Source organism: Lupinus angustifolius, chromosome LG19 (genome assembly GCF_001865875.1).
Source record: "Lupinus angustifolius cultivar Tanjil chromosome LG19, LupAngTanjil_v1.0, whole genome shotgun sequence".
NCBI classification, from domain to species: Eukaryota; Viridiplantae; Streptophyta; class Magnoliopsida; order Fabales; family Fabaceae; genus Lupinus; species Lupinus angustifolius.
In genome coordinates, this window is record NC_032027.1 from 13899317 (window position 1) to 13912494 (window position 13178).

At 36.1% G+C, this 13178-nt stretch overlaps 3 protein-coding genes across 4 annotated transcripts; all 3 read left to right on the top strand.

Annotated features, from left to right (window-relative positions):
* Positions 1648–5345, top strand: LOC109334530 (probable galacturonosyltransferase 4). Of its 2 annotated transcripts, XM_019570354.1 has the most exons (10): positions 1648–2023; positions 2056–2192; positions 2285–2319; positions 2413–2457; positions 2600–2678; positions 2784–3043; positions 3318–3580; positions 3765–4122; positions 4284–4859; positions 5029–5345. In XM_019570354.1, the coding sequence occupies exons 2-10, from the start codon at positions 2090–2092 to the stop codon at positions 5302–5304; spliced, it is 1995 nt and encodes a 664-aa protein (XP_019425899.1). In that variant the 5' UTR covers positions 1648–2023; positions 2056–2089; the 3' UTR covers positions 5305–5345. The 2 variants fall into 2 exon arrangements, with proteins under 2 accessions (XP_019425899.1, XP_019425898.1); XM_019570353.1 differs by having other exon boundaries at positions 1649–2192.
* LOC109334005 (cell wall / vacuolar inhibitor of fructosidase 2-like) lies at positions 9372–9884 on the top strand. The gene has a single exon (XM_019569580.1). It carries the CDS (start codon positions 9372–9374, stop codon positions 9882–9884), a length of 513 nt encoding a protein of 170 aa, XP_019425125.1.
* Positions 10325–13007, top strand: LOC109333762 (pentatricopeptide repeat-containing protein At2g35030, mitochondrial-like). Its single transcript, XM_019569328.1, has one exon. It carries the CDS (start codon positions 10396–10398, stop codon positions 12337–12339), a length of 1944 nt encoding a protein of 647 aa, XP_019424873.1. The 5' UTR covers positions 10325–10395; the 3' UTR covers positions 12340–13007.

Here is a 13178-nt window from a genome sequence, read left to right on the forward strand (position 1 = left end):
TACCTATGAGGTGGGTATCATAAAACTCATTCTCACCCGAAAGTTATTCTTATGGGTACATGCCGTAGATATTTTTCATGATATCCACTGTTGATTTTTTGTCATCTGAATTTGGATTGAGGTTATTGATGAGGTAAATCAGTATCCAAAATGGTAATTTTTGGATTTGAATTTTGGTTAAGTGAATTAAGTTTGTTTCTTAATTCTTAGTGCAGTCCATTTTTATTGTGTTAGAACCAATGCTAAGATTGTTTTTCCATTAGTGTTATATTTGATAGCCATATTTATCCAGTGTCCAAATTATAACAAACACGCACTTAAATGCTTACATATAACTCACTAACAAACAAGTTCTTTAATTCATCTTAAGAATTGAAAGTCAATCAAATTAGTTAACATGGTAAATTATCACGTTTGCGCCATATTTATATATATATATATATATATATATTATTTTTATTTAAAATCATATAACGATATATTTGATAGAAAATTATAAAAATAAAAAATAAATGTTTAGAGAATAACCTTTTCGAGATAGAAAATGCACAATCTCTCAGTATATTTTTCGAGTAGCACCAAGTGAATAGTCACAAAAGATAATAATTATTCTAACTTAACTAATAATCTAATATCATTTAGAATACACTTAAATTGTTCTATACTATTAATATATCATATATTATTCATATATTTTTTATTTAAGAGATCAATAATGTATATATATTTATGGATGATACAAGTTATAAACAAAATATGTAAACTAGTATTACATATTTAAATTCAGAAAGTGAGGCTGGGTTGGTGTTCCACCCGGGATAAACCCGGTTCTTTCCAACACATCTCAAACACATAGCTTAGAACGTATTACCTCTTATTCACCATTCAAGATAGGTCAGACCTACTGCAAGTATCGTAAATGCTGTTGACACATCAGTCATTAATGCATCTATAACCCCTCCATCAATTTGACACTAACTTGCCATTAATGCTAGCTAACATTCCACTTGACACGCCATCTGCACATTCTAACTGTCCCCCGACAATTTGACAATTATAGACCTGTAGGGTGAACAAGGGCAATCCGGTAGATCTCCACTGTACCCACCACGTACCAACCAATGACTAGACGCCACATCAACGACCCCAAAACTTTATAAATAAAAGATCCCATATATGAAGTATAAGTAATTTTCATTCTCTTATTTATACACTTATTACTATTGCTCTAACTTCTCTCTTATTTATTCTCACCTCTTCTCTAAGACTCTTATCTCTTATTGACTTGATCGTGAAGAACTTTTTCAAGCACTTCTTCCAACGGGTCTAGACAACATCCTGACCAAGACTTTCGATCATCTCCGTTCTACTGGGCATCCGATTGGAATACCAGAGAACAATTGGGTTGTTGAATTGTTAAAGTCTGGTTTGCGTTGAGGAAGACAAACATAGTGGACAAATTTTATGGCTAAAATTAGATCTCAGTCATTAAATGGTCCCAAATATTGGGATGTAGCTTCATAGAAATCTTATATATGAATTTCTCTAACTAATGTTTTAGGCTTTTCCATTGTAACGAATAACAAGAAAAAAAACCCAATAAGTGAAAGGAAAAAAGTTAGAGATGTGATGAAAGTAAGGATACATAGGCAAAACAAAGTGTAGTTTCTGTTCCCTCACTACTCCTTCATTGCTTCACTTCTTCTCATTTCTCACCATTCATTTCTTCAAACAAAGTTACAACCCAATCAACAAAAACTCATCCTCCATTTGTTTTTTCCCATTCCATTTTCATCTCTCTCTCACACACACAAACACAAAAATACCACAAATCTTAATGTGTTTTCGATCCCAAAATTGCGCTTTTTCTTCTTCTCTCTCCTCCTCCTGAACTCGATGTAACTGTTTCTCATTAAAGATCAAATCTTTGTTCTTTAAATCTCTCTCAACGAAATTTCTAACACACCCCACAACAAAAGGAGAAAGCGGGTCTTCTTTTCTGATAAAAAAGTTTCTTTTTTTTGCTCCACTGTGACGTGTGTGGCTTATTTCTTCTTTGAGGGTTCTCTCCCTCTGATTTGAGGGAAAAATGATATCTTTGAGGAACATTGTGTTGTTGTTGCTTTCCATTACTGTTGTTGCTCCAATTGTTCTATACACTGATCGACTTAGCACCTTTAATTCACCTTCAAGTGAGTTTCCCTTTTAGCTTTCTTCACATTAATTTCTTTATTTGAATTATTCTGTTGTTTTATTTTGGTTGTTTTTTTAATGCATTTTTCAGCCAAGCAAGAGTTTATTGAAGATGTCACTGCTTTTGTAAGTTTCAAATGAAAGATTCTTTAGTTGTTTTTTTGTAAGAAAGTTAGATCTTTGAATTTCTGAGTTTTGTTTTTGTTATGTTTGTCTTAGTCTCTAAGTGCAACAGACTCTGGGCATTTGAATCTACTTCCCCAGGTAAGGTTTAATACTTTCATTTTTTTTCTCTTCTAATTTTGATAACTACTATGGGAAGAAACTTTCACCTTTTTGGTTATACATAATGTAGTGTTGAATCTGTTACAATTTATTGCTGAAGACTATTATTTTATTCATATAGGAAACTTCAAATGTCCTTAAAGAACCTGCTGGGTTTGTATACACTGAGGACTCAACTAAGACTAAGAATTTGCCTCGAGGTATTTTGTTTGGCTTGCTTTGTTGTTCAGTAAGATTTTGGTAATTTTCCGAGGTCCTGCTTGTATTTTTCATTGTTATCCAATCTAATTGTCATGTTGCCCTAGGCCTGAGATTCAGGGAATCGAGGGAGCATGCATTTGCGAGGGTATTGTATACGACAACTGAGGAAGATCAAGCTCAAAGGGATAACCCCATCAAACAGGTAACAGATGGAATCAGGCATGAAAGGCAAGGCGGCAGCATCTATGAGAAAGGTGATTCAACTAGTGAAAATGTAAGCGGAGAAGATGTCATTGATGCGAATGACAATGATGGGAAACTTACTAAGTCAGATCAGGTTTCTGACCAAGAGTCTCCAATTAAGGTAGGTGATACATATATTTGTCATTATTTTCTATCTGCTTCGTCATTCCTTTTGTATATATTGCAGCTCCTGCATGGTCACGGTAGTCATAAACATTGATAAGTGGCTAATCTTTTAGGCTTCTCATTATGCTGAAATAAATTTCCGATCAATATATGTTTGTGTGTGTCTCAGTAACTTATAATTTGACCAGACTGTTTACATCATTCTAATGAAATAAAGTCAACCTCAATGAATATTTATACCTTTTCACATTTGGTGCATCTTTTTTCAGGCTACTAAGCAGGAGCAACCAGCAATGGAAACTTCTAGTAATGTAAACGAGAATGGACCCATATTGTCGAATAGGCAGAATGAACAAATGCCATCAGATGCTTTTGTACACCGACTTAAAGATCAGCTCATCCAAGCTAAGGTCTATCTTTCCCTTCCAGCAATAAAAGCCAACCCTCATCTCATCCGGGAACTTCGCTTACGGGTAAAGGAAGTTACACGAACACTTGGAGATGCAAGCAACGATTCTGAGTTACCTAGGAAGTAAGTGAACCTTTATGGATGTTGTTATATTCGTCTTCATGTTTTTCTATTTTGTTAATGATTATCAAGTTTGTATTTTCCCTTTAAGTTTCTTTTGCTGCTGCATGTAAATATGATGAATAGCTAAATTTCTGCACTGAGCTGCATTTCTGTCCTTATTTGTATGTATTTGTGCCAATGCCAGTGCAAATGAGAGAGTGAAGGCAATGGAGCAATCATTGATGAAAGGGAAGCAAATTCAAGATGATTGTGCTGCTTTTGTGAAGAAGCTTCGGGCTATGATCCATTCAACGGAGGAGCAGCTTCGTGCGCACAAGAAGCAGACTTTGTTATTAACACAATTGACAGCAAAAACACTGCCCAGAGGTCTTCATTGTCTTCCATTACGTCTTACAACCGAGTATTATTACTCAAATTCTTCTCAGAAACAGTTCCCCAATCAAGAGAAGTTAGAAGACCCTCAACTATACCATTATGCAATATTCTCAGACAACATATTAGCAACAGCTGTTGTTGTAAACTCGGTCACTGCCAATGCTGAGGTAAATTATTTTCACTGAGATTTTATTCAGTATTTCTTTGGGCTCCAAGATCATTGAGAAACAAATTTGTACGGCTGTGCTGGTATTTTTAATTTCATGAATGTCAATGGTACATTTATGTCCTATTGCTTATAATAATAATAATTTTATTAAACTTGCAGGATGCCTCAAAGCATGTTTTCCACATTGTTACTGATAAGCTCAATCATGCGGCAATGAGGATGTGGTTTTTGGTGAATCCCCCAGGCAAGGCAACCATTCAAGTTCAGAACATTGAGGACTTTACATGGTTGAATTCAAGTTACAGTCCTGTTCTTAAGCAGTTGAATTCTCCTGATATGATAGATTATTACTTCAAGGCTCATCGAGCAAGTTCTGATTCAAACTTGAAGTATCGGAATCCAAAGTATTTATCAATTTTGAACCACCTCCGCTTCTACTTGCCCGAGATCTTTCCTAAGCTCAACAAAGTGCTGTTCTTGGATGATGATATAGTTGTGCAGAAGGATCTGACTGGTCTTTGGTCAGTTGATTTGAAGGGCAATGTAAATGGTGCTGTAGAAACTTGTGGAGAAAGTTTTCATCGATTTGACCGCTATCTCAACTTCTCAAATCCTCTTATTGCCAAGAATTTTGACCCCCGTGCTTGTGGATGGGCTTATGGTATGAATATATTCGATTTAGTGGAATGGAAGAGGCAAAACATCACGGAGGTGTACCACAACTGGCAGAATCTGGTAAGTGATGCACTTTGGTTTACCTTTCAGAATGTATCACATATGGTTGACATTTGTCATAAATGTTTTGAATTTTGGTTGTAATTTGTGAAGGGCCTTTATATGCAATTTTTTAATGTTTGTTTTGAATTGTGAACTGATTTTCTTTTTCTATTAATCTGAAATGCAGAATCATGATAGAACTCTGTGGAAGTTAGGAACACTGCCACCTGGACTCATAACATTCTGGAAACGAACTTTCCCACTGAACCGATCTTGGCATACCTTGGGTCTTGGCTACAACCCCAATGTTAGCCAAAAAGATATCGACCGGGCTGCTGTTGTACACTACAATGGGAACCTGAAGCCATGGCTTGAGATAAGCATTCCCAGGTTTCGAAGTTATTGGACGAAGTATGTCAACTATGATCATGTGTATTTGCGAGAGTGCAACATCAATCCATAGATGTGTCTTCTTGGTACTTTTAATCGTTGAAGTTTTATCGACATTAGCCATGTTGCGAATCACCTTATAGGCGTATGTAATTTCATCTGTGTAGGGCTTCCTTTTTAAGGCTTTACGATTCTTTTTGTATACGTATCCTGTTTCTATATCAGTATTTTTTGAATTTGAGCATATAGAAGATTCAGAGCCAAAATCATATGTCAATTTGCAACCATTGATCAAATACCTGCAGAGATGCTACCTGTACTTGTAAATGAAATGAAAAATGTAGGTCTTTTGTTTAGTCTTGTGATATTTCCTTTGTTTCTTTGTACATGTTTTATCATAAGTTGACACTCTTCATTAGCATTTAGTTTTTATGCCCCTTAGTAAAGTGGTATTGTTTTGCTTATATGCAATATTACCTTCTGCAATTGCCATTAATCTCTTCTTGAACATTCACTTGATCTGTTTATTAATACATATATTTTTTTGTTTATAAAATACCTCCAATACTTAACCTTTAGAATTGATTACAACATGGAGTCCTTGTTAAGTGATCAAGTGAAGCATGAGGACATGAATATAAATATTTCCTCACCTTGCTTCATGGTTTATCATCTTGACTATCCATGTGCAACTGTGGCATATAAAATTCTACTAAAAAAGGAGGGGCAAGTTGTTGAATATAATCATAGTATAGTTAATAACTACATCTACATGGACAAATCAGGGCTTAGTTTTGGTGAGGTGAGTGGTACCTTTTGTCAACTTTTTCTGTTTTTGACATGGGCTTGTTAAGTTGCATTTAGAGTTAGGTAGGTAATGGTGATAAGAAATGTTACTAGAAACATGTTAAAGTAATAGAAGTATGGTAGGACCAAAGTGAAAGATAGTTGAAGTGCATGATAGTGAATAAATACTTTGGTTGGGTCCCTTACACAATAAAACATGGATAGAAATGATAATAAATTAGCACAACCAACTGGTATAGTCTCCTAGTAGTTTTAAAGAGATGACAATGCTATTGTAATCACGTGGTGGGTGCCCATTGTGATCACGTGTACCCTTCACGTGAATCACCGTGAAGGTAAGGTTGTCTCTTAGTAACTAAAAAGTCACATGTTTAAGTTCTGAAAATAACTTCTTCACTTACGGGATAAGATTATGTATATCTATTATTTTCAGATTCCACTATGTAGGAGTCTCATTCGGTCGGCGTGACGAGCTTCTTCCTGACTATCACAATAGACATAAAATACCTTTGACTAGACATCCTCACTCTTCAAGGATTTAGGGCCACACCTCATGGACTCTGTGAACAGCACTACTACTGACTGTTTCATACACATCCAAGACTTGGTGGCAAAGTTGCAAGAATTATGTTATTTACATATTTTTTTTATGTAAGATATTATCTCACAATTACAGTATTTTTACCATCTCATTAAAGTTTAGTCTCACTTTTTTTTACACTTACATTCTATGTCTAATACATGAGAATCTCATCATAGTAGTAAAATTGTTTCCTTTTAACCCAAATGTGGTGGTTTAAAATTATAAAAAGAGTGAATATCCATTTTAGTCATTTATATTTTTCAACCTTACCAATTTGGTTTTTAAAAAATTGAAAAATACAAAATGGTCCCAAATTTTTTAAATATGATCAAATTAGTCATTTTTAGAGCCAAATTTGTCTTTATCTTATGTTATAAAACATGCTGAAAATGACTAAATTAACCACCATTTAAAAATTTGTGATCATTTTGGGTTTTTCAATTTTTTAGCGACTGAAATAAGTATTTACTCTCAAAAATAATGTTTTCACTTACCATATAAGGATACATATATTTATTCTCTTCATATAAATGTATTTGTTCTTATGTTAACTTTGTTCATATATCGGATACATAGCTCCATATAAAGAATCTTTGGATGGTAGGTAGCTGGGATTTCACACGTCTGTATACTATGGTTCTGTCAGATGTGCAGAACTTTATTTGTGATAACTACTCGCCTGGTTCTCCCACTGATTTGGTGGGCTGGATTTGGGATGACATGCTACATGCTCTTACACTGCTAGGTCTGCTTATTGGTGGCCCCGTGACATGGACGGTTATGATTCGACCGATATTGATGTTTGGAGGATAGTTTGGCGTCTAAGGATTCCTAAAAAAGTTAAATTTATGTGTTGGCTGGGTCTTCATGAAGCTCTACCGTATAATGATTTACGATTCAAAAGACATTTAGTGACAACCCCTCTTTGTTCTAGGTGTCACTCTAGTGTTAAAGATCTGTTGAATATCTTTAGGGATTGTTAAGATTCATGTGCTTTATGGACTCGCTTGGGATTTACGTCGCCTTGTTTCTAGTTGTCTCAGTCCTTCCAGGGTTGGCTTATGGAGAATTATAATCATAGACTTGGCCTCCTTTTTTTGGCTGGTATTTGGTGGGTGTGGAGATGGAGGAACAATTTTATTCTAGGGGATACTCTTTGGGATGTTAACTTCGTGGCCCGTAATACGCACCATGACTTTTGGGAGTGGTGCCATTTGGAGTGCTTTGCGACATTGGAGGAGAAGCTTCCCATGACTCGTTGGAGTTACCTAGAGATTGGTCATATCAAACTAAATGTAGACGGTAGTTGCATCAAAAGTTCTTGTATTATGGGAGGGGGTGGTGTCCTTCGTAATAATAAAGGTCACTAGTTGTCAGGATTTTCAGCTAATTTCGGTCAGGGTTCAACTATTTTAGCATAACTTTTGGCTATGGAACATGAGTTGTCTATAGCGTGGAACCTTGGTTTCAAGAATATTATGATGGAAAGTGAATGCATGGAAGCAATTCATATTATCTATGAGGATCTTCCAATTAGAATTTCACCATTCTATCTATAGCCAACAATATTCGATCTTAGCTGGTGTGTGACTGAGTGATAAAAACTAAATTTGTTGTCAGAGAAGCTAATATGGTAGCAGATTGTATGACTAAGTTAGGATCTCTCTCCCATGAGGAGTTCAAGACCTGGACTTCAGTTCCATCGGCTTGTCAATACTTTATTGACTTGGATCTTTCTTTGCTTTCCTAGTTTCTGTTGTTGTTGTTTTTTTTGTAATTTCCATTGTACCAAAAAAAATATATATGTTGCATTTCCATTGTGTTTACACGTGAGAGACAATAGCTGATGTGCCATATTTATGGTCCTAATTACTAATGTAAGAACTAAAGAGATCAAGGTGGATCCTCCCTTAGGCCGTAGCCTTCCTTGAGCTCTTCATTAAGACTTATGCAAATTAAAGCCTTCTCTTCATGCTTGGTCCCATTTGCACTTGTTTCCATGGTAGAAAATATGAGTTGCCGAAGTGCTTCTTGGGCCTTTTTGGTCTTAGCTCTAGTCATAGGTCCTCCTAAGCCATGTAAAGGGTCTTCAATGATGTTATGTCCCAATGGGTTTACATCAATCCTCACCCTCATCCTCACCCTCATCCTAATCCTATCCTCTTCCTCATCTTCATCCTCATCCCGATCCTATCCTCATCCTCATCCTCATATGGATCCAAACCCAATATCCTGGTTCAAAGATGACTTCCTTTCTTCCCTTGTTAGCTGATCTTAACTACTCTACACATGATAAAGAGCTATATGCCCTAGTACTCATATCACAAAGGAAGCATGCAATCTTGTGTCGTTACTTAGGAATTAGTGTTGTTCTTTAATAAATGTATAGCATATGTAACGGTTGTTACACATGAAATTGTTACATATGTCATGTTGTTATTGAAAAAATACCATCATAATTACCTAGATTAGAATACTTAAGTTTTATCCAAAATATACCCTTTCAAAAAGAGCAAGTTTTTTTCAAGACCCAGAAAGGAAAAAATAATGAAGGCACGTTTTTCTCAATGAAATTGGCATCTTAGGAATTAGTATAAGTAAATGATGATAGGTTGAATGAAAACAAATTATTCAGTAGGTGCCATTCTCTATAGTTTTTAATAGCTTGAGCTTCACTTCTTCATTGATATATGTTAGAAATTTGGAATACAAATTATATCTTTTCACATGCACTTTTCTATAGTAACAATATGATCAAATATCATTTGCTTTCTCTTATGTTCTTCATCTCTATCCTTGTCTATCCTTCTTTTACCCTCAACAACAAATTGGTTGATGATGTGTGTGCCAAAACTTCAGACTACTCATTCTGCATCAAATCTCTCTATTCCGACTCTCGTACCGCGACTGCGGATCGCGTTGTTCTAGCCTATGTTGCTCTTGATTTGGCATACCTCGACGCCACTAATACTAGTGAGTACATAGAGAAGCTCATAGGGCAAACAACTTCGCCCGGCGATCGCGCGAATCTTGAAGATTGTGCTGCTGATTATGAAAAGGCTGAGTCAAAACTTGCAATAGCTCACAATGATTTGGACTCTGAGACCTACAATGCATTGGCTGATTATGCTAGTAATGCTTCTCTTGCTGTTGAGCATTGCCAAGGCATTATTAAAGGAACTTATCCCAAGCTTCATTCAAGGAATCATGATTTTAAGGGTCTTTGTGAAATTTTTATAGTTGTTTCTAAGTTGTTCATATAGTCTCTATTTGACAAATAAGTTGATAATATTAGACCAAATAAGATTATTGGCTGCTATCTTAGAAAGCCATGTCATGAATGCATTGGATTAACTGTGTTGTATGCTCAACCAAATGAGAATTGAAAAACAATATGGATAACAAGTATATGTTGAGCAGAAATATTGTCTTCTCTCAATGATTAAATCACACTTCTATGCCTCAATAAATCTTTATATGTCAAAAACAGATTTAACTTTATCCGTTTTGATTCGATCATGCTCGGGCCCGAATATAGTCTGTTTTCATCGATTTTAGAGTTGAGTTCGAGTTCAAAAATTAATTACGATCAATGTTTAGTGTTAGGTAAGGGACAAATATAATGCTTCTCTTTCTAATTGTTTTTATTTAATAATACACTCTGTGATAATGCTCTCATATAAAACATGATTTTATTATAAAATGTTTCAATACAAAGATTATTAGCATGTAAGTAAGAACAATTCATGATTGAATATAGGAGGAATCGTGATTATGATCATGTTATTACTCCATAAACATAGTCGCATATTTTCCCGGTCTCATCTCCCTTTCCATTTTCTGAAGCATTTTCAAGCTTGCATTTTTACTGTCCCTAAACAACTTTCAGATCAAAATTCCTCACTTCACAAACGTAATGCGGAGATAACGATTCTGGGTCGCCATGGCAAGGTCATTGAAGCTAGGAAACTGTTCGATGAAATGCCTCACAGAGATCTCGTTTCTTACAACTCTATTATCACAGTTTATCTCAAAAACAAGGACTTGACTATAGCTGAAACTATATTCAACTCAATGACGGAAAGAAACGTTGTTGCTGAGTCCGCAATGATTGATGGGTATGCGAAAGGTGGTCGATTGGATGATGCCCGCAAGGTGTTTGATGAAATGTCTGAGAGAAATGCATTCTCTTGGACCAGTATGATCTCTGGGTATTTTAGGTGCGCAAGAGTTGAGGAGGCTATGCACTTGTTTGATCAAATGCCTGAGAAAAATGTGGTGTCTTGGACTACGATGGTTTTGGGTTTTGCTCGCAATGGGTTGTTGGATCGTGCTCGCGAGTTCTTTGATCTCATGCCTGAAAAAAATACAATAGCTTGGACAGCTATGGTCAAGTCATATCTGGACAATGGCTTTTTCAATGAGGCTTATAAGCTGTTCCTTGAAATGCCTCAAAAAAATATTCGTTCTTGGAATATCATGATTTCGGGTTGTCTAAGTGCCAATAGAGTGAATGAGGCTATACAGTTGTTTGAATTGATGCCGGGTAGGAGTCATGTTTCGTGGACAGCGATGGTTTCGGGTTTGGCGCAAAACAAGATGGTTGCCATTGCAAGGAAGTATTTTGATCTCATGCCTTATAAGGACTTAGCTGCCTGGACTGCAATGATTACTGCATATGTTGATGAGATGCTCTTGGATGAAGCTCGTGAGATTTTCAACTTGATGCCAGAGAAGAATGTTGTGGCTTGGAACACAATGATTGACGGTTATGCAAGGAATGGAGATGAAGGGGAAGCCTTAAGATTCTTTGTTTTGATGCTAAGGTCTTGCTTTAGACCTAATGAAACCACTATAACTAGTGTGGTCACTTCCTGTGATGGCATGTTAGAACTCATGCAAGTTCATGCAATAGTTGTACGTCTTGGGTTTGACCGTGACACATGGCTTACAAATGCACTTATTACTTTATATTCCAAGAGTGGGGATCTTTGCTCTGCTTTACTTGTCTTTGAGCTACATAAGTCCAAAGATGTAGTAACATGGACTGCAATGGTAGTAGCCTTCTCAAATCATGGACATGGTCACCACGCGCTACAATTATTCGTGCGCATGATAGTATCAGGAATCAAGCCAGATGAGGTCACCTTTGTGGGACTTTTATCAGCTTGTAGTCATGCTGGACTAGTCAACCAAGGTAGAAGACTTTTTGACTCAATCAAGGGTACTTATGATTTAAATCCTAAGGCCGAGCACTATTCTTGCCTCGTAGACATTCTAGGTCGTGCAGGACTTGTTAATGAAGCAATGGAGGTAGTATCTGGAATCCATCCTTCTGAGAGGGATGAAGCTGTTCTTGTGGCATTGCTTGGTGCATGCAAGCTACATGGGAATGTTGCAATGGCAAATTTCATTGGTGAGAAGCTATTAGAGCTAGAGCCAGCTAGTTCGGGAGGGTATGTACTACTGGCGAATACATATGCTGCCGATGGGCAATGGGATGAGTTTGCACAAGTAAGGAAAAGAATGAGAGAGATGAACGTGAAGAAAATTCCAGGATATAGTCAAATACAAGTAAATGGAAGAAACCATGTATTTTTCATTGGGGAGAAATCTCATCCCCAGGTTGATGAAATTTACATATTGTTACAACATAATCTTCAACCTTTGATGAGGGAAATGGTTCATGCACCAGATAACTCATTAATGTTAGATTAATTCCCTATCAGTTAAAGAGCAACCATAATTGTATAGTTTATTGAGACATTGAGTTATGCACATTAGTTACTATGAGTGTCACTGCTTAATTCAAACATTGGTCTGCTACCACCCTAGCTGATGCAAACAAGAGACTTGGCAGGGTCATAAGAATTGGAGGGATAAGAGGTGGAGAAGAAAGAAGAATTCTTATAGATTTGGGTGACTGCAATCATGTGTATGTAGAGTATAGCTACATTGAAAGTGAAATTGATGAGTGTGTTGGGAGTACAAGTACCAACAACGCGTTGGTCTAGTACTGTAAGGTCCTGCTAGATCCCGAAGGTCAAATGTTCTATTAATGAGAGTGACATTTTTTGGGAGGGACTGTCACATACCCCGAAAGAAATTAGTTCATTACCCAAAAGGTAAAAGTATACCTTTGGGCTACCAAATATGAAAAACTGAACTGGTGTAGGTGTAGGAGACCGTGATGATGATGTTACTGAAGGTTCTGAAGAGATAGTGAGGGATGTAAACATAGGTGGTAGGAGTAGCCAAGTTATTAATTTGGTCCTTAACTTTAATGAATTATTAATTCGATCCTTTAAATTGATAGATAAAATTTGGTGCATTGTCAACGTAGTCATTGTAAAGCTCCAACATTTGACTTTAGAATTATTTGTCCAAAAGTTGAATACTCTTTCATCAAAGTTGTGCTAACAGGTATTTAATATGCCACGTGAATCACATTTTATATTATTGTTATGGATTAAATTAATTGATATTTTCAAAGATATTAGGTCCCAAGTTGAACATTACTAATATTAGAGAGCAAATTAATATTTTAGTTCAACAAC

What these genes read in the sequence shown, in the direction of transcription:
- LOC109333762 (XM_019569328.1), top strand. Translation starts at nt 10,396, where the DNA reads ATGATCATGTTATTACTCCATAAACATAGTCGCATATTTTCCCGGTCT.
- LOC109334005 (XM_019569580.1), top strand. Translation starts at nt 9,372, where the DNA reads ATGATCAAATATCATTTGCTTTCTCTTATGTTCTTCATCTCTATCCTT.
- LOC109334530 (XM_019570354.1), top strand. Translation starts at nt 2,090, where the DNA reads ATGATATCTTTGAGGAACATTGTGTTGTTGTTGCTTTCCATTACTGTT. An exon ending in TTGAAGATGTCACTGCTTTT is followed by an intron (nt 2,320 to 2,412) that starts GTAAGTTTCAAA and finishes TGTTTGTCTTAG; the next exon opens with TCTCTAAGTGCAACAGACTC. An exon ending in GACTAAGAATTTGCCTCGAG is followed by an intron (nt 2,679 to 2,783) that starts GTATTTTGTTTG and finishes ATGTTGCCCTAG; the next exon opens with GCCTGAGATTCAGGGAATCG.